The 27643-nt window shown below is 36.0% G+C and overlaps 1 protein-coding gene across 7 annotated transcripts in view; it reads left to right on the top strand.

Annotated features, from left to right (window-relative positions):
- Positions 1-27643, top strand: part of REPS1 (RALBP1 associated Eps domain containing 1) — an 86986-nt gene that overhangs the window by 40384 nt on the left and 18959 nt on the right. For 3 of the 7 annotated variants that reach the window (XM_003986600.5, XM_019831317.3, XM_006932050.4), the window contains exons 2-10: positions 6747-6870; positions 8398-8594; positions 8715-8868; positions 9659-9783; positions 10305-10467; positions 10749-10812; positions 12132-12286; positions 23421-23542; positions 27031-27111. In XM_003986600.5, the coding sequence (XP_003986649.1) occupies positions 6747-6870; positions 8398-8594; positions 8715-8868; positions 9659-9783; positions 10305-10467; positions 10749-10812; positions 12132-12286; positions 23421-23542; positions 27031-27111 (1185 nt within the window). The remainder of the gene's footprint in view (positions 1-6746; positions 6871-8397; positions 8595-8714; positions 8869-9658; positions 9784-10304; positions 10468-10748; positions 10813-12131; positions 12287-23420; positions 23543-27030; positions 27112-27643) is intronic. The other 4 variants (XM_006932052.4, XM_003986599.5, XM_006932051.4 and 1 more) reach the window with 3 other exon arrangements.

Genomic DNA, 27643 nt, shown 5'->3' with positions numbered 1-27643 from the left:
TGGGTTTAGCTCCTTAAAAGGCTGCCTTACTTCGGGAGGAGTGGGTCAGATGCTGACTCTTACTGGATTGCTAAATGCTAGAAACAGAAGCCTTTCTCTGGGGCAACAACCCCTATCCTTATCAGCTGACCTAGTACTTCCCTACATTTCATTCTTTAAAGAGAAAACTTCCAGTTTTTTGTTTGTTTATATTTGGAGGGTAAAGTCTGGTTGCTAATATTCTGTGAGCAGCTGTAGAGATAGGGATCTTAATCTCTGTCCCAATCTCCCCCTTAGTCATACCTGGCATTTCTGGGTGAGTCCCCGGATTTTGCAGGACAAATTGTCTCCATAGGTACTCCTGGCACTAATTTCTTCCACCTACTGTTTTAGGCATGACTCCCATCTCCTTTCTGATTGCTAAAATTTGTTGAGATTTCCTGTCTGCTCATTGGTGCCCCTTCTCTTTTATTTATTTTTGTGGATTTATTCCCTTAGTATCATTTTAAGAAGATTTTTGAAGGGAGAAGAGGTAATTTCCTGTGCTCAGTATATTGTCTTAAACCAGAACTTCAAAATACTTATGAAGGCTTGAAAGCATCTTATATTTTAGAAGAATTTTCATGAAAAACTATAATAAAACCCACTTTGGTGCTTAAAGGCATTAGTTCTTGGCTCTCAAGAGAATGTGGTTTTCAAGAATGACTTAGTCTCTGAAGTCCTTGACTGAATAAAGTACATTATGATCAGGGTAGTGAATAAAAAATAATTATTATTTGTGGACCAGACACTTTTGTGTTTTATTAAATATGGTTTCATTGAATCCTCACAGCAATCCTAAGAGGTAGTATATTATTTTCCCCAATTTACATAAAAGGAAACAGACACAGTAAAGTAATATAACTTGCTCAAATACTGTATAAATGATACAGAATGATTCCCTAACCACATTGATCTCTGTAAGTATTAAAATGAACTACAGTCTAGTTTATCTTTTCTTCCTGGAAGTTGGTGGCTTTTTGATAAGTATTATGGAACAGAGTGTTCAGACAAGAAGTCAATACTGCCTATTTAGAATTGATATTCTTGTGAAGCCAATACAATTAATGAAAACTTTAGCCTCTCTCCTGTCTCATACTAGCAGCCAGGATTCTGTGCTGGTTAGTAAGATGCTACAGTCACTCAGAGTTTGTATTGCTTGGCTATGCTACATTTTATTTTATTTTATTTTTTATTTTTTTAATTATATGAAATTTATTGTCAAATTAGTTTCCATACAACACCCAGTGCTCATCCCAAAAGATTTTTTTTTAATTATATGAAATTTATTGTCAAATTAGTTTCCATTATGCTGCATTTTAAAGTGTTATTCCATTTCTGTGGGGCGCCTGGGTGGCTCAGTCAGATGAATGTCCGACTTCGGCTCAGGTCATGGTCTCACAGTTTGTGGGTTCGAGCCCCACATCAGACTCTGTGCTGACCGCTTGCTTAGAGCCTGGAGCCTGCTTCAGATTCTGTCTCCTTCTCTCTCTGCCTCTCCCCCGCTCATGCTTTGTCTCACTCTGTTTCTCAAAAATAAATAAATGTTAAAAAAAAAAAAAAGATTTTTTTTTAAGTGTATTCCATTTCTAGAAATTTGTCCTACAGTTCTACAAGTGCACAAAGTTTCATGCACAGGAATGTTTACAGCATTATTTATAATAGAAAGCTAAAAGAACCTAAGTGTCAGCAGGGGATTGGTTAATTTGTAATAGGTATATTCATGCACATAATGCTATGTAAAAAAAAAAAAAATGAAAGAGATCTATGTATGCTGATAGAAAAAGATCTTCAGGTAATACTGTGTGAAAAGTCATATATAGTATGACTATATGTGTAAAAAGTGTTCGTTAAGTATGCATGCTCATGTGTTTGTATACATGTGGGAAAAATGGGAAGAACATATGAAAAGAATTGTTACTTTTGATGGGGATTGTAGGGACTTCAATTCCATATCTTTAAGTACCATTTTATTTATTTTACTATGAGCACGTAAATTTTACAATGTTATGAAAATAAAGCTTAATGGTTTTCAGTAGCTGGCAGTAGTAGACTAGCAACTACTAACTGGCCCTGGGTTTCTTAGGTGAGTTAGGATCTAATGGAAGAGATCTGGGTATCTGTACCCTATCAAGGACTTTAAGTGGTTCTCAATATTAGGCAGCTGTGCAGTCATGCTCACAAATATGCATAATTTAGACTAAGGCGAAATTACCACGGAGAGGCAATTAAAAGAATGAGACTGCTTTGAATAATGCCAGACTAAAAAATTTCAAAATTTGGAGGCGATAAATGATGTTCCCAGAAATTATCAAATGTTTTACCTTTTAAAAATGTTTGTTTATTTAGAAAGGGAGAGCGAGTGAGAGCCAGCCAGGGAGGGGCAGAAAGAGAGAAAGGGAGAGAGAATCCCAAGCTGTCTTTGCACTATCAGCACGGAGCCCGATTTAAGGCTCGATCTCACAACCCTGTGAGATCATGACCTGAGCCAAAATCAAGAGTCAGACATTCAACCGACTGAGCCACCCAGATGCCCCAATTACCAAATATTTTAGAAGTAGACAACCTAATTTATACCACCTGACATGGAAGAAATAGACACACATCAGGGATCCTGCTCAAGTGTGTCACAGGTGAATTCTTCCAAATCTTTACAGAACATGTCATTCCAAATCTATTTACAGTATTTCAGAGCAGAGAGAAAAAAAAGTAAAGCTTGTTAGTCGTGTTTACAAAGCCAACATAGCACCACTTCCAAACCTTTTAGATACAGGAGTGTTATTTTTTGGCCAAATCATTTTAAGATTGTGGTTAAAATTTTATAAATATAATTTGAAAAAATAATATATACCATGACTAAATGGAATTCATTTTAGGGATCAAAGGATGGTTTGATGTTAGGAACTCTATTAATTATTAGCATTAATGGACCCAAGAGAAAAATTATGATGTTTTACTTTTCTGCCCCAAAATGCACACAATAATATTAACTTCTGTTTGTGGATTTTGAAAACCCAAAACCCGAAACAAAACTCTTAGATGAGTGGAACTAGCTGAATAGTTTCACATAACAAAGGTGTTGCAGAATGTTAGCTAGTACCATGCTTAATGACAAAATACTAGAAGTGGTCTCTTTGAAGTTAGGAAAAAGATGATGAATAAAATACCATTCCAATTAAAGTCACAATTTATTTTGATAAATGATTCTAGAGATTACCTGGGGAATAAATAATATAAGAATAGTCTAGGAAATTCTAAACAAGAAAAAAAATTGAGGACTGGGCTAATAACTCTATCAGGTATTTAAATATTATAAATCTAAAGCAAGGAAAGCAGTCAGAAAAAAATTCATGTAAGTGTGAGTGGCCTTTTCAGGTTACTGGAGAAAAGGAGATAAGGAAACACTCTCATATTGATAGTGGGAGAATAAATTTGAGTAACCTTTTTGGAAGGCACTTGGTGATAGCAAATGCATTTTTTTATCTTTTTAAGAGAGAGAGGGAAAGAGCACAGCTGGGGAGAGGGGCACAGAGAGAGACAGAGACAGAGAGAATCTTAAGCAGGCTCCACACTCAACGCAGAGCCAGACATGGGGGCTCGATCCCACGACCCTGGGATCATGACCTGAGCCAAAACCAACCGACTGAGCCACCCATGCACCCCACAAATGCATTTTTAAGTGTACTTATATTTTGGTCCAGCATTCTGCTTCTAGGAATTATTCCAAAAATTTCTTTAGAGACAAATTTTGTTGCATTCACAAGATTGTGATGGGAAACCAGACCTGATACTGTTTCATCAGAGATTGTTAACAAATTTGTATTCACAGCTTCTTTCCTCCTCTGCTGCTTTCAAGGATTTGTGGTCTCTCCAATTGGGGTAGCTTGGAAACATAGTCCTTAGTGACACATATGCCTGACTTGGGCTACAAAGTGAGTTTGTTTTAGGTGTCGTGGCCAGGATCAATCATAGGGAAGTGACTGCAAATATTTTGCCTTTGAGCTCTTTCATCTCCCCTTTTAAAACCTCCTTCCTGCGACCTGATGGGACAGTTTGATATATATCAACTCTTAAAATTTTGTTATGCCTGATATAGTAGAAAGGTAGAATCCTTCCTTGCTCTCCTACCCTCCAGCCCCTCCCCCCTCCCCCCACTACCCTCTAGTCCCTTGGAAAGAGCTTTGGGTTTGGAATCCAAGGACCTGGCTTCTAGAGCCAGTTCTTCCACTGACTAGCCCCGAGACTTAGGAGAAACAAGATTACCCTTCTAAACACTTTCTTTGAGAGCCAAGCATCCTAACCTGTTTTTGTACTTGTCTTTCCTCCTTGTACTCACATTCCTCCTGTTAATTCCTTAATCCATTACAAACGAAATTGTACCCTGCTGCATTTCTACTAGTGCTCCAGCAGCAAAAAACCTCCTAATTGCAAAATATCGAATGCGTTTTCTTTCCTTTTTTATTTGTTCCCATTAGTTTTCTTTTTTTGAAAAGTATCTATCACTCTTCTGATTTAAAGAAATTAAATATTTTTAGTAGTAAATACAGACTCATGTAAAGAAAACATAGAACTATCCCTTACTCTCAGCACCCAGAAATAATCACTGGCGTGTTCACTACCATTTATATGTACGTATCTTAATATATTTGGGATTATACTTCTATATACACTGCTTTGTATCTTCCTTTTTGTTTTCAAAACAATACTGTAAGCAGTGGGTTTTAAATGTTGTACGGTTTTCTCATTATATAGTTACTTCATAATCAGTTCTTGTGGTGAGTTTAGGTTGCTTCTCATTGTGAACCCCTTTGTACATGAATCTGTATGTGCAGTAATGATTTTCTTTCAGGCTTGCTTCCACCTTCCAAAACCTCTTTACACCCTTGATTTCCTCCTTCTGCTGGTCCTTTTTGCTACTGCTTCTTTCGTAGGCTCTTTTTTACGCCTACACTTAGGTTATGGTGTTCTCCAGAGTTCCCTTTCGCGGCTCTGGGCTTGCAGGCAGTCTCATTCATTTACTCCCTCAGCTTCAGTCATCACCTGTTGTCTGGTTCCCAGGTATGGAGCACATCTCGGCAGAGTGCTCTCTTCTGAACACCCTCTCTGCATTTCTTACTGTTCCCTGGGCATCTCCTCCTGACTGTCCCATGGGCACCTGAAACGCACATAACAGGGATAAACAAACCAACTACATGCAATTTCCCTTTAGGTCGTCCCTTTACCTAGCATACGTACAAGGACGTATTTTAGATGTTTTACGTTTGTTTTATAAGCAAAAGTAGCCAAGATATGTAATGATCCCTTACAGGATGGCACGTGGGCAGAAAAGGATAATGGATAGGGGTGGTGATCCTAACAAAATGCCTGCGTATCTTTCAAGGCTTGTGTGGCCTTCTCAACTCTTTCTTTTATCTGCCTCCTTATCCTCCTTGCCCTTTTAAATTTATACAGAAGTGATGCCCCTTAGTGGCAGAATCAGGAACTTCCTCCATTGCTGATCAATCACACGAAAAATGTCTTCTTGTGTGCTTAAACAAATTGTTATTGTGATTTGACACATTGCTGAACTGTTGTAGGTGCTTGTTTTGCAATTCTAATAAATACTTCCGACTTCACCCGTAACGACTAGGTACCTTCGTCTTTGAGTGTTTCAGGAAAAAAGAAAATAGACCAAATACGCTCCACAGGAGTGTGGAATGTGTATCTTTTGAGAAGGTGAGACAAGGATACTTAATACTTATTTTAAGAGTATAATGTCTGTACAGTAAACATTACTCCAGTTTTTGGAGTTGTAATTAAATCTTATAACCTAAAATTCTCTTTCTAGTCGGATACTTAACTTGTAGCTAGTCTAGAAATACTTGTTGAATGACCTAATGGTCAGTGGCGATCCTTGAAGACCTTCATGCTTTAAAAAAAAACAAAGCAAACAAAAATTTTTTTAAAGAAAAGTAATATAACCACAATTAAATACAATCTGGGAAATTAGAGAAAAAAACCCTACTCTTGATCTCCCCTGACAAAACTGCTGATAGAGTTTTTATATATCTGGTTCTTTTCAGATTTGTGTTTATGTGGTTAAAATTACATATCCTGCTTTTTTTTTCCACTTACTGTGTCATTTTATGACTGTTACTTTAACTGGCTGCATAGTAATCTTTTAGTTGCAGGGACTTTTGGCCCTGTTGCATGTACAGTGTGTATGAAGAGTGGATGGTGCCTGGTTTCTGAAAAATATGACTCTTGAGCAAACACAGTAATTCTAATAAAATAAAATTATGTATCACATAGATTTTTCTAAATAGGAGAACTATAGGGGCACCTGGGTGGCTCAGTCAGTTAGGCTACCAACTTCGGCTCAGGTCATGATCTCGCAGTTTGTGAGTTCGGGCCCCGTGTCGGACTCTGTGCTGACAGCTCGAAGCCTGGAGCCTGCTTCGGATTCTGTCTCCTTCTCTCTCTGCTCCTCCCCCCCCCCCCCAAAAAAAATAAACATTCAAAAACATTAAAAATAAATACATAAATAGGGGAACTATATAACCCTCATATCGTAAGGTCAGTGCTTTATTTTCAGACTTCTAAGCCTGAAACCCGAGGAAGTTGGTTGTCAGTAAGTGTAATATGCTATGTGTCAGCTATGTATTTTGGAGAAGTTACAAACAGATGTTAGATACCTGTTTATTTGGGGGATTATTGTCATTAGTATTTAACATTGTGTTCTCTTACAGATTATGGAGCTTTGTGGTGCAACGAGGCTTGGTTATTTTGGAAGAAGTCAGTTCTACATTGCTTTGAAACTTGTAGCTGTTGCCCAGTCTGGTTTCCCTTTAAGAGTGGAAAGTATAAATACAGGTAAATATGGAGTACATTAGTAGCTGAAATGAAATAAAGTCCGTAGAATTGCTGAGTCTTCTTGATATTTTAGTGGCATTTGTGACCCTAAGTGTCATGGCTTTAATTTCACTACCATGCTTTTTTTTTTCATTTGCGAATATTAGAAAAATATCTCTTTCCTAAATCTGTTATGGCGTGTATGTACTTAATACATATTTGATGATAATATAAAAATTGTTAAAAGTGATGATTTTTCAGAACTAATTCACTAAAAATTGCGTAGAAAGAGGTCAGGTGAATAATTTTATCAAAGTAAATGATGAATTGTAGTGAGCATTTTCTTATATGCCTTCCTTATATTCTTCTTTTCTGCTGAGTATAAAATAGCATTATACTTGTGGTTTTTTGTGTGGGAAAGCTATACACTTGAAATTAGAAACTTTTAACCAAAACTTTCTGATAGAGACAATATTAAAATATCGGCAGACTAAAACCTGGTTACAGACATCTGGCTGCCTTATAAGTATCACCTAGGATAATTTGTTTTTTTATGCTTTGGAGGCTTATTGATGCCCAAGTCAGTGGAAATTCTGTAAAGGTAGGCACTTAAATGCAGACAGTTCTTTGGTTGTCATAGCAAAAAGAGGAAAGAGAACACTTGAGGTTTTCTGTAATGTTAGAATTTTTATAAATAGTTTTAAGCACCAGCTCAGTTTATTAGTCAGTGTGAGGTTTTCATTGTGGACTTCTGGTTTGCCACACATCATTCTTCTAGAATTGAGAGTGTATATTCTTTTCAGGTAATTTTGAATTCTTTTACTTACATCCTGAATAAGCTTGGTTTAAGTGTGGAGTTTCAAGGCAGATGCAGATAATCATAGTGGAGGGAAGTGTACTTTCTGTTAAAAATTCTGCTACTGTTTTGTTCTAGTCTAAAAGTATGAGCTATGATTGACCTGCAGAGAAGTTCTGTCTTCTTTCTTCTCTGTTTAAAATTGAATGTAGGATATTTGCTGTAGAAGTGTCATAAGCCAGACTAAAACGGATAGATATGATGCCTTGTGCTGTGTCGTTGGCAGGTGAACAGTAAAATATTTTCAGGAACTTGTGCCATGAACATGTCTAGATTAATCTAGTCTCAATCTAGTGACATTTTCTATGTTTTACTTACAGCTCTAGCATCTTACTTAAGAGAATCAGTATGAGTAGAAACAGCCTAGCCTTCCCGGTCAGACTGACCTAGGTTCAGATCCTAACTGTCAGTTACTATCAGTGACCTTGGCATCTGGTAGCCTCAGTTGCAAGCATAGAGCCAGACAGGACAGTTATTACAGTTTTAGAAGGTCAGTTTAGTGTTGCTACTACTTTCTAGGTTAGAGTCTCCCTAAACAGTGTAAGGGAGGTGGTCTAAATGTAGTGATAAACATGTGTCTGTGGTTTCTGTATCAGTTTTTACAAAGATTCTTTTTAATATCTAATTCATATTTCAGTTTTAATGTGTGCCCCTTTTTCTTTTAAAGTAATAATTATTTTTGTGGTTAACAGTGAAGGACCTTCCTCTGCCGAGATTTGTTGCTTCAAAGAATGAACAGGAATCTCGCCATGCAGCCTCATATTCTTCAGATTCTGAAAATCAAGGGTCTTATTCTGGTGTAATTCCCCCACCACCTGGCAGGGGGCAAGTGAAAAAGGGATCTGTAAGCCATGACCCTGTCCAGCCTCGTACGTCTGCAGATCAGCAGGTAATCATGTGCACGTAAACGTTATCGGTTGATGTGCTGTATAGATGTTCACATTAAAACTTATTGAGTGCCTTGTTGATTAAAATTTAAGTCTTAGAATAATAATAATATTCTTTCTAGGAACCTGCATCCCCAGTCGTTTCACCACAGCAGTCCCCACCAACTTCTCCACACACATGGAGGAAGCACAACCGTCACCCCAGTGGGGGAAATAGCGAGAGGCCACTTACAGGACCTGGGCCATTTTGGTCTCCCTTTGGTGAAGCTCAATCAGGTATTTTAAAATTCTTTAGAAGACAGTTATTTATTAAGGGTTGTAAATTAAAGGAAGCTTGATGATGTTCCTTCCAGAGTTTCCTCCAAGATAATTTTAATTATAAATTAAGTGCCTTAATTAGAAGCAAAAGCCAACCATGAAAATTTGTAGGCAGATACATCAGTTTAAACAATGGTAATTGCGTTTACATAATACATATAATTCTTAGACAAAGTTGATAAATATCAGATGCTCTGAGGGTGAAATGGGTAAATAATAACTTCCCAGAATATTAGGTATATATTACATTAGCTCCAGTATTGACAAGGAAAGCACACAGTAACAATTTAAAAAATTTCAATGAGGTATAATTTTATTCATTTTCAATTTTTTTATTAAAGCTCTTTTTTTGTTTTATTTTATTTGAGAGAGAGAGAGAGCGCATGTGTGTGCATGGAGGGGGGGGGGGTGGGGGAATAGGGACAAAGAGTGAGAGAGAATCCCAAGCAGGCTCTGTGCTATCAGCACAGAGCCCCACTGGCCTCGATCTTGCAAACCGTGAGATCATGACCTGAGCTGAAATCAAGAGTCGGACACTTAATTGACTGAGCCACCTAGGTATCCTGAGATATAATTTTAAACTGACAGAAGAGATTCAGTTTGGAAATTGTTAACATTTCGTCAGAGTTAGAGTTGGAAAGAAAACTTCTATAATATGTATGTGGTGAGTTAAAACTAAAAACCAATGGTTTAAAACAGTTGGCTTTTCTTCAAAAGTGAGTCGGCATGTGTACCATTCTCCCCCTAGGTTCTTCTGCGGGTGACGCAGTGTGGTCAGGGCACTCTCCACCTCCACCACAAGAAAACTGGGTCAGTTTTGCAGATACTCCACCAACCAGTACTCTTTTAACCATGCATCCTGCTTCTGTCCAGGTGTGACATTTTATTGGTATTGCATTTTTATTTGCTTCATTCAGAGGATTGCTGCGGTCATTGTTTTCATATTTTGCTGTGGCACACTTGATAAATGCAAGTTCACTCCTTTTACAGAACACAGAACTCTGCTCTGTGCCTTTTCTTAAAGTCTCTTCTCATTGGAATGTTTCACTAAAAGTTTTGGCTGATTTTCTTTCTAATTATTCAGTGAAATTTTGAAAGTTGTCTGCCCCTAAGAATATCTCCTATTTGCTTGGCTTTCTTAGCACGTTTTTCATAACTTTCTGTTGCTTACATATTGCTATCATTCTATGCACTTATATAATCATCGTGCAGAAACATTCAGTAACTTGATTATAACAAATATGTGGTTTGCTGATGAGTTTGTGAAGACTTCTTGTATTTTAAACATTCACAGAAAGTAAGTTTTATTTTCAAAGATGAGTAACCTAGCAATCTTGGCCCATATAATCATTACAGATAGAAAATGTACTGAGGAAAAAAATGTTTCATTACAGGACCAGACAACAGTACGAACTGTAGCATCAGCTACAACTGCCAATGAAATTCGTAGGCAATCCAGTAGTTATGATGATCCTTGGAAAATAACAGATGAACAAAGACAGTATTATGTAAATCAATTTAAAACCATTCAGCCTGATCTAAACGGATTTATTCCAGGTGAGTTGTTAAAAACAGAAATTCTTGTAGATGGGACAGGACAAAGTCTCAGTTTCATAATCTCAAAGGCATGGTTTTTATTGGTCAGAGATTATAAAGAAAATCAGTTCTCAAGTTGTGTGTCTAAAAAGCTGATAATCACTGGAGACAAAAACATGACGTGCACGCGTGTTAAGGGTACCTTTTTCCCAATGAAAAAAGTCTTAAGACTCTTACCCTCATTTTATTCTTGGATCTCTACGTTCAGAATAACATTAAACAACACTGTTTTAACATTTCAGGATCTGCAGCTAAAGAGTTTTTTACAAAATCAAAACTTCCTATTCTTGAACTTTCTCACATTTGGTAAGTGTGGTACTTCACATCAATCAGGTAATGTGGGTTGTTTCAAAGGAGTTTCCAGCAGGTCGATTTTTGAACCTTAAAAAATAAACTATTAGAGTAATCTTTTCAAGAATGTTCCCAAATAACTCAGTATTGCCTTCCAATAGTAGTCAGTTTCTATCTCACTCTCTGGAAAAGAAATAAATGATGCCAATACAGTAGTTCTTTTTAAAGTGCTAAAATTCGTTAAGCCATATTAGCTGTTTAAACCGTATTAGCTGTTTCTTCTTGCTTAGCATAATGCATGGAAGAAAAGCTAGTTGCTTCATACATGGTTATCTTTATCCCATTTGGTTTTTAATAAGCCTATACCTGTTATGTATTACCTATACCTATACTAAGCCATGTGCTTAAGAACATTGCTTAGCTCCCATTTAAGTCCATACTAAGACTCACGAGAGCTGTGATGTAGTTGGAATTAGTTATTTAAAGCAAATTATAACCACAAGTTACTTTCTAAAAACAATTATCATATAAGCATAAATGGTATTTCTACTCGATATCAATCTGTTTCTTTATATTTTAAATTATTTTGTTAGTAGGGTTTTTAGTAGCTTTGAGTGCTGTAGCAGAAGAAAGATAATGCCTGAAACTGAAAAATCAAGAACTGGCAATATACACTTGCTGTTTATGGTATCAGGCATTAACTACAAAATGGTTGCCTCTGCATCTAGAAAGTGGGACAATAGTTGAGGGGAAGGGGGGTTCTGCTGCTTTTTAATATCAAGCCTTGTAGTCTGTTGAATGCTATTTTTTTTTTCATTTTCTACACTTTTATTTTGTGGTGATTGTGAGACAAACACAATCCCAACATTTAGACTTCTCATCCTCCTTCCTGAGGACTATCTGACTCCATGGCTCATGCACCCCAAGTACAGTAGGACTTTTTAGAACTTTGATAACAATAAAAACAAAGTTTTTAAAAATTTCAGTGACGTATTAAATGGGCCTGACTTTATCCTGTTACTAGAAATGCATATGAATTAAAGGTCCTTTTTTTTGGTGACCTTATGTATTGAGGGTGCTTTTCAGCATTTTATTATAAGAATTTCAAGTATTCAGAAAAGGTTAAAGAACTGTGCCTTGAACACTCATATGCCCACTGCCTGGGTTCCACAGTTAAACAGTTTGCTATATTTGCTCTATTATACTTTTTCCATCTATGGGATTTTTTAGGTTATGGATTGTACTTTTTCTGGAAAAAGATTTCTTTTTCTTCTTTTTGAGACATAAAGGGATCCAGAGCAAATGATTATATTTATGGCAAGTTTGTGTTCCAGGGAACTTTCAGACTTTGATAAAGATGGAGCATTGACACTGGATGAGTTTTGTGCTGCTTTTCATCTGGTAGTTGCTCGGAAGAATGGCTATGACTTACCAGAAAAACTCCCTGAAAGCTTAATGCCCAAACTGATTGATTTGGAAGACTCAGCAGGTAAGTTCGGGAGCCTAAGGGACCTAGTTACAGGCCTTGATAAACATCATACTTGATTTGTAAGGCAAAATTAAGATAGATGTTAAAACTTAGCTTAACAACCTCAAGAGCATGTAGATTTAACATCAGAATGTAATATACAGGCTGAACTTGGATTAATGGTTGGTCTTAGCTTTAGAAAGATAAATAATTATATGCGCTACTATTTTACTTTACACTTTTGACTTCCTGAGATTTTAAGAATATTTCACAGAATCTTGTTATTTTTGCCACAAGGCAAACGCTTTAGTTGCATTATATACTGTCTGAGGTGGGAAAGGTAGCCTGTGTTATCAATATTTTTCCATTTAATGCATTTTAATTTGTTGAAGGACGGTGCCTGGTTTATCATTAGACCAGCTCAGTCTGCAAGCATTTTCCTTTCAAAAGCCCAACTCTTTTCTTCAGACTCTAAAGAAATCTGGAACTTTTGCGTTTCATTGTAAATACCGCACTTTTGTTACCGTGTTTACAAGAATACTTTTGTAAATGCCCATATTTATTAGGCATTTCTTTCAAAGGAAACAAGAATATAAGGGGTAAAAAAGTGAGCATGTTGTTTTAAAATTCAGAATGAATAAAAGGAAATCTAATGTTAAATTTTTAATGAGACTAATTAAATTACTGTTTTCTGTTTTCCTATCTAAATTATCTTTTCGATATTGTGATGGAAAGAATTTTATACTTTTAAAAGAAAAGCTGAAGCATAATTTGGCTCTGCAAAGGGCATTTATCTATTAGGCAGTGTCTGTTTAATTCAGAAATGCACATGATCTGACCTTATTGTCTAAATTATACAGAAGGAATCATATGCATGTTATTAATGTCACGAAGAGAACATTCTCCTTGATGTTAAGAATCTGAGTCTGCTTCTGGTTTTGCTAATTATTCCTGTGACCTCGGGCAAGTTCTGACCATTTATTTTTTGCCTTCTGTTTCTCCACCTGAAATGTGGATTTGATGCCATTCGTGTTTCTGAATTGTACACTGACCTTTTGGCAACGAGGAAGTTGATTTAAAAATTGAGCATTGATTTTTATGTTTTTTAGAAACACTGTCCTATGAGAATCCTAGGATTTTTCTGATCATTTCAGGTAGCTATTAGGCAACCTCTGCTTGAGCAGAAAGCTAAGTATTTTTGTTGACAATTTTGCTTCAAAGTACTTTGATTTCTCTAATTAAGAAATAAATGAAAACTCTATTTAGCTTATTTGATAGTAGCCAGAAGGGGAAGAAATTTTGGTAGCTACAAACATAGTGTATCATTTTAAAACTTGGGCCTTGTATCTAGAATTTTTCTGTGACTTTCTTTGAAAACTGGTAGGATACTAATACAAGGAAGTAAGTCAAGTTTATTCTGTTATGTTATTTTCTAGAGACTTGTCTGAACCTGTTATCTGTTGCATTCAGATTGGTGAATTTGGCTATAGCATGTAGTCAGTGGAGGCTTTTGTTTTTTATTTTTAATTTAAATAAATTCTGGTTCTTTATAAACTCGACTTACTGCCAGAATTTTAAGGTTGATGAGTCAAGAACTTCTTTTTTGGGCATTTGTCTTTTTATCCCTGTTAAATCTGTTTAGCTAAGAGACACTCTGGTTTGGTTTTAATTTTTTTTTTTTAATGTTTATTTACTTTTGAGAGATAGAGTGTGAGCCACCCAGGCTCCTGTAGACACTCTGCTTTTTGCCTACATATATCTGTTTACTGTTGCTTTAACTATAATTTTAAAGATGTCAAAGAAACAGATAATTTTGTCCCATTCCAACATAATATTATATGGTTTTCTGATCACCTTTATTCTAAACATTTGGCTACACAGTATTAAACTCAAATCTTCTTTGCCTACATATAAATGATAAATTTGGAATTCTGTTAATTTGGGGGTTGGAGAAACTGTTTAATATTTTTCCACCTACCTATCCTAAGCCTGAGATTCATATTTAAAAAAATATGAGCCTGGCAGAGCCTGGAGCCTGCTTCAGATTCTGTGTCTCCCTCTCTCTCTGCCCCTCCTCCACTCACACTCTGTCTCTCAAAAATGAATAAAAATGTTAAATAAATAAAATAAAATAAAACAAAATGATAAGCCTGAGATTCATAGTACACAAAGTCCTTTGTATACAGAAATTGTGTGACACTGTAGATCACTCAATATCCACAAAAATAATTTAAAATAGCTGTGTTTTTAGAAGTTCACCTTAGAAGTTTTAAAAGTTAAAAGGCAGATACCCAAAGAGTTTCCTTTGGTGGAGCTTGCTTTGGGATTCTCTTTGGAGCCTTTCTGACTCACAGGCAAAAGTAGTTCCTGTTCCTCTGATCTCTCATAATATTGCCTACATGCTGCTTCTTATAGCACACACATCACACTGAATCCTGTTTTGTTTTGTTTTGTTTTCCTCTTTCTACTACCTCTCTGAGCTCTTTAAAAACAAACAAACAAACAAAAAACAAGAAATGTATCGTGTTCATTATAGTATCCTAAGGACCTAGCACTTGGCCAGGCAGGTACTAATAAGTTGTTCAGCAAATAATTATTGAGTGAATTAATGGTAAATGTGTGCCACTTTTAAAGTAGGATATTTTTCTTAACACGTTTCTTTGAAATATGGCTGTTTGTTACCATAAATTTGTGATGTTGGGGCATACTAAATTATTAGCTCTGCAGGTATTCTGTGTTGGCAATTTAAGTAACTTAAAAAATAAACGATGAATACTGGTGACTTAAGTTACAGCCACTTGGGGTAACAAGTTAGGCTTTCTATATGCATGCAAACATGGGTTGGGTTGGGGACATACGTAATTTTTCCAAAATTATTTGATGAGGTTTTTACGATTAAATGTCAGGTAAAACAGAATAACTGATGATCTGTAGGTGGAGTACTTATGTAGGCCTGAATTAAAATACTTAATATTTAACACCAGCACTGAATCGGGCAGCTAGGGTAAATAAACAAGGAAACTTGGTTTTTATTGTCTTACCAAAAGAAAAAAGAAGCCTACAAAAATCCATGTATGGAAACACCTTTGTGAGGTCTTCAAGGACAAAACCAAACATGTTGGGATACTGCACACCTTCAGCTCAATCCACAGAGAATCTTCTTTAGAGCACAGTTTCATTTTGACATAGATTTTTTGTGATTATTTGGTAATATCTCCCTCTTAAACTAGCCTGGAGGATCCTAGGCGGGTAGTAACTGGATCATTCTTGTTCATTGTGTCTCAGCACCTGGCAGGGTGCAAACTGAGTATGTAAGTAGGCGTTCGCGTTTTTTGAAATGACTAAGTGGCTGAACCACTTGTTTTTAAAACTGTTCTCTGTCTTCATACCATCCTGCTCACATGAGTAGTAATACCTGGTTGGGACGCTCAGAGAATGGGTGAAGTTATTCCCTATTCTGTCTCCTCCTCCATCATCACTGCTTCATAGTAAATTGAGCGTATTTCATTGTTGCTGAGATGATATGTAGTAGCACAGATCCCCAATCTCCTTGCAGTACTTCTAATATGAATAGACATTTTTTAATGTTTACTTATTTTTGAGAGAGAGCATGAGGGAGCACAAGCTGGGGAGGGACAGGGAGGGGGAACAGAGGATCCAAAGCAGGCCCTATGCTGATTGCAGAGAGCCCCATGTGGGGTTCGAACTCACAAACCGTGAGATCGTGATCTGAGCCCAAGTCAGACACTTAACTGACTGAGCCACCCAGGCGTCCCTAAACATGAATATTTTTTAAAGCCACAAACTTTTTATGGATAGTTTACCAAAAATCCATACTTGAGACTAGCTTTATGCCAATCATTGTTGACTTTTCTGTTTATCCAGAAACTTTTAACATAGAAAAGGCCAACACAGTAACACGTGCAGATACCTGTTTTCACACAAGTACACGCTATATATCCTTGATCTTTTTTATAGTGTTGAACATCTTCGCACTTTGTCGCATATACGGCTGTCATATTCTTTATCATACAGTGTATTCCATAATATAGATGTGGCTTAATTTAACCAATGTCTTATTAACGGATTTTTGGATAGTTTCTTGACTTTACCTTTAAAACAGTGCTGCAAAAAAGATACATATATCTTTATTTTCTACAAAGAATCCTAAATATTTATTTTAAAAAAGCTTTTTTAACTTTTACTTATTTTGAGAGAGAGGGAGAGAGAATCCCAAGCAGGCTCCACACTGTCAGGGGCTTAGACTCATGAACTGTGAGATCATGACCTGAGCCAAAACTAAGAGTCAGTGGTTCAACCAACTGAGCCACCCACGTTTCCCTCAATCTTTATTTTTGAAAATTCACTCTCCCAAATGACTTTAGTTGCAGAGGAAAAAATAAACACTAATATTCATCGTTACCTTTACACCTAAGGAATTACTTCTCAAGCCTTCCCCTCCCCCCCATACACACATGCATACATTCTTAACATTAGTGTCCTTTTTTTCCAGATAGTTGGTTGTTGTATGTGACAAATCAGTACAATTCCAAATTTTGGCAAAAATGCACCATTTAATGAAATTGGTCAAAATGATTAGAACTCCATAAATTCCTGGCAAAGACACTGGCAACAAGATTAGATCATACTTGAAGGAGAAAATCTCTACAAGGATGACATGGTAGGGGCTTTAAAAGATTACGGTTTAGGAGCGCCTGGATGGCTGGATGGTTAAACATTCAACTCCTGATTTCGGCTCAGGTCATGATCTCGTGGTTCATGAGTTTGAGCCCTGTGTCAGGCTCTGTGCTGACAGTGTGTATCCTGCTTGGGATTCTCTCTTCCTCTCTCTCTGCCCCTTCCCTGCTCATGCTCTCTCTCAAAATAAATAAGATTTAAAAAAAAGAATAAGTAAAGGATTATGGTTTAAATGTCAGAGCTTTAGTAATAGTCCTTGTGAATAATTATGATACTTTAAATTATTTTTTGTATAAAGGACAAATTTTGTACTTTTTCTTTACAATTGTGATATGAAACTCAAAAGTGAAACAAAAGACCTCTATCTTCCTCTGTAGGAAAGAGAACTCCATGGAGGGGCCCCTTGGTGGCTCAGTCGGTTAAGTGTATGACTTCAGCTCAGGTCATGATCTCACGGTTCATGAGTTCAAGCCCTGCGTCAGGCTCTATGCTGACAGCTCAGAGCCTGGAGTCCGCTTCCATTTCTGTGTCTCCCTCTCTCTCTGCCCCAACCCTGCTCATGCTCATGCTGTCTCTTAGAAATAAATAAATGTTAAAAAAAATTTTTTTGTACATAAAAAAAAAAAAAAAGGAAGGAGAAGTCCCTGGAAATAAATGAAAGCATTGTCATCTTGCTCAATATTTTGTCTTTATTTACTATGTTTAAGTATAGGCCCTCAGTAAATGTTCACTGATTGAATTCTTTTATTAATTTTGCCACCAAATTGCACCCCAGAATTATAGCATCTTTTATTCTTTGGTCTTGATACTCATTTTCACAATTTTCTGTGTTAAGTTTTGAAAACAAAGCCCTACATAAATTATTTTTTCTTCATGAAATTTTAGTTATTTTAACTGGATTCACATAGATGCACTTCTTCCATTTTTAGCTGTTCTTGGATAATGGGAACCTTCTATGTATCTGTAGATTATATTCTTTGAAGTATAGTAGCTGAGTCAAATAATAGTTCCTATAAAAGATCAGTACTGCAAAAAAAAAAGTCAACAGTTTACAATTTAATTAGGATTTGGAGTGAATGTTTCTTTTCAAACATTGTACACATTTTTGTACTTAAAAAATCCTTGGTTTTAATTTAAAACTGGTAAACTATGTAGGCTGTATAAAGGTCTGCTTACTGAAGAAGTTTCCATTTTGTGGAGTGTTGAAGAAGAGTAAAATTCATTTTTCAAATAGAATGTAGTTTTTTAATGGGTATAATATCAAAACAAAGCATAGTATACCTTAAATTCTTTAATTTCTTTTTGCATATCCATTGTTTGTCCCTGTCTTTTAAGTCTGCATGAAAAATGTACCATTAGTAGTTTTACTTGAAGACTTAACATTTATCCAAACCAGTTTATTTTTTGTTTTAAATACTTTTTTTTATAAGAATAATATTCACATTTCAGATAAGACATGTAGCTGCTTATGCTTTAACAAAGCTATTAAATGAGATTGCAGCTTTGACTGAGGTTTCATGATTGAAGGATTCTTCCTACCTTTATTTTGCTACTTGAAAGCAAAATAAGTTTTAAACCCTAAGACTCTAGGGAGCATATATATTTCTATCAGATTAATAACAACCGGCAGTCATTTTTGAAGCAGTGTTAGCATGTTAGTGCAACAATGGAAAGATAAACCTAGAACAAAACCAAAGGTCTTTGAGAAAGACCAGTGTTCAGCAGGCACGCTGTACTGACCCGAATCTGGGAACTTTTCAGAATCTTTGGAGGCTAGAAGGATGGAAACTACTGACAGGGTTTTTATTTTCTGGTGTGATCCTAAAAATACAGTTTGCACTCATCTAATATAATCATTTCTAACTTTAAATGTAGATTGACAGTATGTCAGTGTGATCACACTGGGTTGTGTCTTCCAGACCCACTTTTATACATGGAAATACTTTTTGCATAACAGCCCTTTTGGGGTTTACTTTAACAAATAATTTAGGCTCATGCTCTTCTTTTTCAGCCCTGATGCTCTGATGATGTCAGGGGCAGAGCAGAACCCTCAGGAGGGAGGCAGGGTTGACACAGTGTTCCAGCGGGAGGCTAGGTTGGAACACTGCATCAGGTAAGCGTAAAAGTACGCCCCTGCCTCCGCAAGATACAGTCTTAAAGACTAACTTCTGTGGGTGGGCGTGTGAAGCTCTTGGTTGGCATTTATAGGGAGCCAGGTTGAAGGAGGTGCGGTTTACTTACAGACCTGGTGCTTCTCAGTCTCATGACTGTTAGTTTCTAGAACATAGGTAATTTGTTCTTTTTCTACTACCATTTGTTGTTCTATATAAGAGGCGATGTGTGATTTTGCTAATTTATTCTAGAAATAAATTTTGGATTTTCCAGGACAGTGAGTTTTCACACTTTTTAGTCTTAGGACCCCTTTACATTCTTAAAAATTATTGTGGACCACAAAAGAGTTTATGCGGACGAGATCTATCGGTAATTACCTATTCAACAAAATAGTTACCCTTTTAGAAATTAAAACTGATAGATTTTATGCTTTGTTTTAAAATAACAATAGAACACCTTTTACATATTAACAGATATTTTTAGGAAAACAACCGTATTCTCCAAAATAAAAAAAAATTATAAAAAGGATGGCATTTGTTTTACATCTTTGCAAACCTCTTTAATATCTGGTTTAATAGAAGACAGCTAGATTCTCATATTTGCTTTTGCGTTCAGTCTGTTGGATATGTTACATTGTTTGAAATGTGTCAGGAATTGGCAAACTAAAGGCTGAGGACCAAACATTCTGCTGTCTCTGTGTAGTCCACAAGCACAATGGGGTGGTGGTGGTTTTTTTAATCGAGGTGGGAGGGGGGCAGTATTTCATGATACATGAAATTTATATGAAATTAAAATTTTACTTTCCGCAAATAAAATTTTATTGGACTACAAACCAACCTCATTCCTTCACAAGTTATTTCTGGCTGCTTTTGCACTGCAATAGTTGCATGTTTGCAGCAGAGACCATGTAGGCCGTCTGCAAAGCCTAAAATATATACTGTCTGGCCTTTGTAGAAAAAGGTTGCCAGTCTCTAATACATGAAGAAAACGTGGCCTCAGTAGTAAAAGGGAGGACTATTTTCAGATAATTACAGATGTTCTTTGGTACTACTCCAAAACTCAACAGATGGTAATTTCTTAAAGGTTAATTGAGAGCCGAAACCATATAGATGAATTGTTTGTACTGTTACATCAAAATCCATAGGTTTGCCTTGCACTTTGAATACACTTTGAGCGAATCTTTTACCCCATGCATGATTTTGTAACTTAGCGCATTGATTACTTGTAAAACATCAGTTTATTGAGTAATACAGACCTTTCTTTCAAACATTGGGACATTTTATTATAAAATGTCAAAAAAGCGTATATGTTGACATAACCTATCTTATCAAAGAAGCATTGTGAAGTTCTTGAGAGTATGGGCATGGATACACATTTTCCAAAATTCATATTTTTTGCTTGAAAGCTCAAACTTTGTCATTTGTAACAAATACTGAAGACAGTTGGTTTTCCTGGAAGTGACAGGCTCACTTAATTCATTTTTGAGAAAATGCCTGCATCATATCCAAGTCTGCATAATTATAGTTTATCAGCTATTCTTTCAAGGAAAATGGTGTTCCATGACAAAAGTGGCCTGTTCAGCTGACAACTGAGTCATACAAGTACTTTTCCTTGAGACCACTGTAATCCTGGATATGAAGTAGAGTGCTTTATATACGTTTCCCTTTTTTTTTTTGGCCATGCAGAGTATTGAGACGTGTTTTCAGGGTTGAGGTTTCATAAAAATAATTTTTAGTGTGATAATTGTGAGCGTTCTTCAGTGAAGTTGTCATGCTTGTTTATTTTAACTGGAATGCGTGGGGTGAAGGGTATAATGACTAATATATTTTGGTGCCACTGCCTTGATTTTTGCTTATTGATAAGCCAGCAGTTTTACCCACCATTGCTTTTGCTTCATTGTCGTAGGTGCCGTCACAGGAAAAAGCATTATTATCATTACAAAAACCATTTTGACTTTTCAGAGCCCGTAAAAAGTCCTGGGGATCCCCAGGAGTCCATGGACCACAGTTTGAGAATTGGTACTCGAGGAAAATAACTATTAGAATAATTATGAAGTACAATTATTTGGGTGGCTAACATTTCACTTCTAGGCCTCAAGAGGCTGGACCCAAGGCAGTTTTGTACCAGTGAACCAAAGAGGTTCCCAGAATCTACCCTAAATTGTAACTGCCCTGAAGTGGGGGTAGGGTGCAGGCTGATCCTAAATTTATAAGTAGAAGACTGAGACAGGAGAGCAGAAGTCTGGAAAGCTAAACCAGGGCCCCAGTTTGCCCTGAGATGACATTTCAAACTTCACTGATACAGTCTGACTTTAGATAGATCGGTTCTTTTGAAAATTAATCATTCTGTAGTTAAGACTGTTCTAATTCTGCTTTTCTCCATATGAATACCTGCTTTGGGGTATCTCTGACGTTGCTTCATTCACCGTCCTCATTTCACTTAGAGCGAACAGTCAAATTTATAGCCATTATCTTCCTTTCCTTAACTTCCTTTCCCTTGGTAATCATAGGGGGAAAAGTCCATAATTTTTGTTCACACTGAGAACTACAATGGATTTATCATAAATAATGTTTTCATTAGTCCTTCTCTGAGAGTTTTGAGCCTTCATAGAATATTATAGGAGGCATTGGTTCTACGCCACTCGGACACGTTTATTGACAAAGGGAGAAGATTAAGAAAAAAGTAGCAACTATTCTTGATCTTAGAAAACAAAAGTTTATCAAAATATCATGCTGGACTGCAAATTAGGACTTAAAGAAGTTATGTCAGGGTAAGCAAATGGCAAATTTGAGATAGCCATGGAACAGAAATGGGGCAAAGAGAAATTTTGAGAACTTTTTCAAAATGTCAACAGGTAATTTTTGTTTTAGGAAAGTAACAGTAAAGAAGAATGAATTTAAATGGAGAACCTGAAAGTAACTCAAAAAATATTTGAGTGCCTGCTATGTATTAGGTCCTCTGTTAGGCCCTAAAATATAAAGGATTTGCTTATGAATAGGTTGAAAGGTAAAAACCTTTATATTGCTAAGTTATATGGCCATCTATTAGGAATTTGAAGTACAGTTAATGGCAAATGTCTTTCTGATGGAGAAACTCAGGTGCTGTTTTATTCAACTTGCCCATGGTCAAACAGTGAGATGGTGACAGATTTTAGAATCGTATTTTTGTTATAGGTTCTCAATAGATTAAGTAGTCCCATTAATTTGGCGATTAATCTGATTTTCAGGCTGGGGTTATATTCAAAACCATGTAAAATTTGGGAAAATTGGATTCAGAGTTTAGTTGCCGTTGAAATTCCTTCTGTTTTTACATTGGAATGTAATTACATTGTAATGTAATTATACATTGTAATGATAAAAGTTGGCTTATTGACTTTGCTTTTTGCCCAAGCCTGGGACCTTTCCTTTCCTTTTGCTGTCTGCCTTGCCAATATATGCTGCTTTTTGGTAACGGGGAGGTTTGTAGAGAAAATGTGAGTGAATGAGTTCTAAATCAGCAGTTTCCAAATTATATTCCAAGGGAATGTGGAAGGATTTTGTTTGATAAAAATGGTTTGTGTTTGGGAAAAACTGGTTAAATAAAGTTTATTTGTTCAAAGACATTACAAGTCTTTGATACACAGGTGTGCATGGGGATGTTCAACAGGGAGTTATAGTATCACCACATTTATTTGAACAGGAAGTGTAATTTTTTAAAGCACCTTAATGATTAATCTTCCATGAAATACACTCCGGGAACTGGTGTGAGATTATTAGAAAATGATTCAAAATAAACCATAAGAGACTCTGAAATAGAGAACAAACTGAGAGTTGCTCAAGGGGTATTGGGGGGGTGGGCTAAATGGGTGATAGACATTAAGGGGGGCGCTGGTTGAGATGAGCACTGGGTGTTATAAGTGATGACTCACTAAATTCTATTCCTGAAATCATTATTACACCATATGTTAACTAACTTGGATTTAAATAAAAAAAGACATCTAGTCAAGTAAGATAAAATTAAAATAAAATAAAATAAAATAAAATAAAATAAAATAAAATAAAATAAAATATTCAGAGAACGTGCCTATTGCATTTGTTGTTATGTGTAGCACTCTTTTTCTCTATTTATGCCTGACTAGATTTTATTTTCATGGAAAGCTATGGTTCCGAGTAGACCATACAGAGCATTAATAAGTATTGCCTGATTATTTGATTTTTAAAGTGTTTATTTGGGGAGCATAAGGAAAGGAAATTCAGTTTATAAATTACTGCTTTTGAAAATCTTCTGTTCGGTTTTCTTTTATAAGTAAATATTCCTAAACTAAAATGTATTGTTTATAGAGAATTTCTCTGTTTTTCAATTGCAGACGTTGGGGATCAGCCAGGTGAGGTAGGTTATTCAGGCTCTCCTGCAGAAGCACCTCCAAGCAAGTCGCCGTCAATGCCGTCACTAAACCAGACTTGGCCTGAGTTGAATCAGAGCAGTGAGGTTAGCAGATCTTCCCTTTTCTTTTACTAACATTAACTATTTTAAGGTAAGAAGTTCCAGACAGAGTAATTTCAGCAGATAGCTCTGTCAGTATGCATGCATGAGAGAACATACCCAATATGACTGTGATAAAGGTTTATAATGACGTGACTGAGCTTTTCCAGGTGTTTTTCATAATAAATACTATCGTTTGGTTTCCAGCACTTATTCCTGCTAAAGCCTTGTGAGTTAGATGGGGCAGACACATGAAGTTAACAAAGGGGTGGATATCTTGGCCCACATATCTCATAGCCAGAGAGGGTCTGGAGCTAAGATTTAAACACAGATCCTTTGACATTCAGTCAGCTGTGCCCACCGTATCACACGGTCTTCTCATTTCCTGTAAGCAAGGTATGTGATAATATATTCCGTATCTCAGCATTGGAAGTGAGTGTGAGAAGTCACTCTCCAGCTTTCCACATGAAAAAAGCATTTTCTACAACCCAAGCTATTTATAATAATTTAGTTCTATGCTATACAAAATGGAACGATTTAACTACCAAATACAGTGGCTAAAAGATAAATCGTGTCAGACCAAGCACAGCATGCAAAACAGAATTTGAGACCAAATACACTGCCTCCCCCCATTACTTGAGCTCCTCTATAGAAAACAATAGAAATAGGGCCACTCTGATTAGGAAAAAAAAAAAAAGCCCAGAGGCCCTCCCATAGGGCCACTCCGATTAGAAAAAGAGAAGGCCCAAGGTCCCCCGACTCTGCTAAACCTTAATGCTGTGTAAAACTCCTAGGAAACCACTGGCCTGGTCTGTGAGAGCAGTTTTCTTTGTGAACAAGTACTTTTTTTTCTTCTGGTTTTTAATATCATTTTTATAGTGCTACAAACCTAGAAGTTTGTTGTTTCAGGAAAAATTCTAAGCTTTCTATGTTTTCCATGTATTTTAAAGGCTGAAAAACACTAGATGGAAGGGACACTAGTTAATTTTACATAGTTGGAAAGCAGAGAAGGAACTGGCAAGTTTTAAGTACTTGCAGCTGCTTTATGACATAATCACAGATACGTGTCTGAGACCTTATAACATACATTTATCATCAAATAACCATCTAAGTCCTTGTTAGAGGGAGGAATTAAGGCTTAAAAGAATTTACTAGTAGGAACAAAAATTTACTAGTAGGCTTTATAGGAAGTACGGTCAGTTTTCTTGAAATCACTAATTTTTGCTACATCTATTCATTTGTCATTTTTAAAAGCACTATCAGATTAAAGGAATATTTATATTCCATTGATATCAGTTCATAAATAAAAGCAACTCATTCTAAATCAACTCAGTTCTAAAGCCCATCTTCGTTCTCAGTAAAATTGCATGTGATCATTAAAGACGAGGAATGGAGTCCCTTCCAAATTCTGATTTCAGTAGTTGCATTTTCCCTTAAATATTCCTAGCAAGTTTCATTTTGTAGTATTTGCTACAATGTTCATGAGTGTCACAATTTTTTTAACTACATGTGAAAAATCAGAATGTTACTAAAACTAACATTGATTTTGAGACAGTTTAATAGTATTTATAAAAAGTATATATACTTAGGGTATGGAATTTAAATTACATTTTAATTTTCTACCACAAAGCACTAATACTCTTTCAGCAAATACTCAGCACCTGCAAACATGGACGGGGCACCGGTTAACACTAATAATGGCACCTCACATTTGTCGAGCATAAATTTTGCTGTGCCAGCTCTGTCCAAAAAGCTCTCACATGTGTTAACTCCTGACAGCTTCGTCACAACCTTGTGATACAGGTATTATTAGCCTCATGTTACAGATGGTGAAACTGAAGCACAGAGAGGTTAAATAACTCGCCTAAGGTCATACAGCATAACTAGGATTCCAGCAGTCTGGTTCCAGAGCATGCTTTTAGCCATTATACTAAAGTAAAGATCTGGGTGTTTCTCTGCTCTCCAGGTAGCTTATATATAACCTTAAAAAACCCAAGTAAAACTTCATGCCACCAGATAAGATAGGTGATGCCTTTTTTTTTTTTTTTGGCAAAAATCTTCTGCATCTAAACTTTTCTCCATAATTAGATAATTAGGATTTTAAAAATTTCTTCTCTACCCCTGCAACAATAATAATTGAAGAAACTGATTATATTAACATCACTGAAGTGATATCCGTGACAAAAGTGAATTGTTGTGGGTTTTCCTTATTCAAGAATCATTTTGAATGCATTAGTATTTCTATCTTAATTTTTATAAAAAAACTTATCTAGAGGGAGAGTTGTTGAATGACTTATATTATCTATTTTTGTAGATAATTTTCATCAGCGTATTTGCTAATCTTTAATTTCTACATGTCTTCTCAAATTGAATATCACTATTTTAAATAGTAAGTCGAACTTTGAAGCATAAAAATGTATACTTTTCCACACTGAATTATAGAAAGGATTTTGGCTAATAGAGTAGGGTGTGTCTGTGTGTAAACATTTGTGTGTATATATTGTACATGTGTAGATGTTTTTCCTTCTTCAGAGAATAACTGATAATTCTTAATCAAATTTTAATGCAATTTTGATATAAAATTCTTAGCTATTTTATTACTAAGATCTCCCAAACAAATGGAATTTACTAAAATTAACATATGATCACTCCACCTGTTTTAAGAGGTATGATATTTGTGTACCTCTTTTAGAGGAGTAGTATTTCATATCAAAATATATCTTCTATATATAACACAAACTCAGATGCTTGATTTGCTCTCATTGTGGCCGCATTCTGATTTTTCTAGCATGGGGTGGGGGGCGGTGCCTGGTGGGCAGTTCTGTCTTGTGGTCTGGCATGGCCCTGTTCGTAGTGCTGATGGCAGGGGTTGACTTGCTACAGATTGACATAAGCTCAAACATATATTAATTCCGGAAATCTTTTCATTTTACCTCAATTATATTTTATTAAATATCTCTGCATACGGATAAAATATGTGCACGTACATAATAGAATCATCTTTCAGGGGTCGCACTGGCAAGTCACAGTGACTTGCTTTGTTTTGACCAAAACTTTGGTACACAGGATTCATTTAGCATCACCAAATCAATACATTAACATTAGAATTTTGAAAGAAGGATTTGAAGTAATACTTTCTCTAATCAAGACCAACCCCTTCACATTTTTACTTTGTTGCCATTTATATCACTTAGATTCTCTTCCTACAGGGTGTTTTGAGTTTTAATTCTGTGACACTTTGAATCTCTCCCGTTGAGATTGCAATAAATTGTTATTCTACGTGGGAATGTGAAGCTGCCCGCCTTAACATTTTAAGATGACCCAGCATAGAGAAGTATAAAATGTTTATGGAAAAACAGCAATTACGGAATTTTGTCAGGCCTTTGAAACACAACTTGCAGTGCAACCTCTGAATTACTTTGCTAAATCTTCTCCAATGATCTTTGACTCCATCTTTCTCATCATGCTGACTTGTCTCTCCTCTGTCTGTTCAGCAGTGGGAGACATTTAGTGAACGCTCTTCAAGCTCACAAACTCTGACCCAATTTGATTCTAACATTGCACCAGCTGATCCTGTAAGTCAATCACTTAGCTTGCTTGTTTGAAATTAATTTTATTAACCCAAATTTCCATTCATTATGGTTTTTAGCTGATATGCATGATTGAGTGGAGTGCTTAGAGGGAAACGGTGGCAGGCTTTTCAATTTTTGTGTGCTTAATGGTGGAAAGAACATTTTTTTTTTTTTATCATTCTCTGTATTTTCTAGTTATTTTGATGACAGAAAACTGTATGTTTTTACAATCTGGTATATGTGTCTAAGGAAGTATTTTGTGAAAATTGGTTTAGCTGACCTTGTTTTCATTTGCTAATTAAGTGTATGTTCTAGTAAACATATACTGTGTATCTCAGTGAGTGACACTTAGTAATACTGTTTTATTTGTATGCTTACACATCATGTAATATGTACTATGTATGTAAATATGCAGTGTCCTCTTTTATTTTAACAGTCCAGATGATACGGCTTTGACTTAATTAGTATGTTGAGTTCTGTTATACAGAATCAAGCTCAGCAAAAGAATAGAGTTGTTGGTCACAGATTCCCATTG

This window comes from Felis catus, chromosome B2, assembly GCF_018350175.1.
Source record: "Felis catus isolate Fca126 chromosome B2, F.catus_Fca126_mat1.0, whole genome shotgun sequence".
NCBI lineage: Eukaryota > Metazoa > Chordata > Mammalia > Carnivora > Felidae > Felis > Felis catus.
The sequence above is the reverse complement of the archived record's forward strand: the minus strand, read 5'-3'. Positions and strand labels throughout refer to the sequence as shown.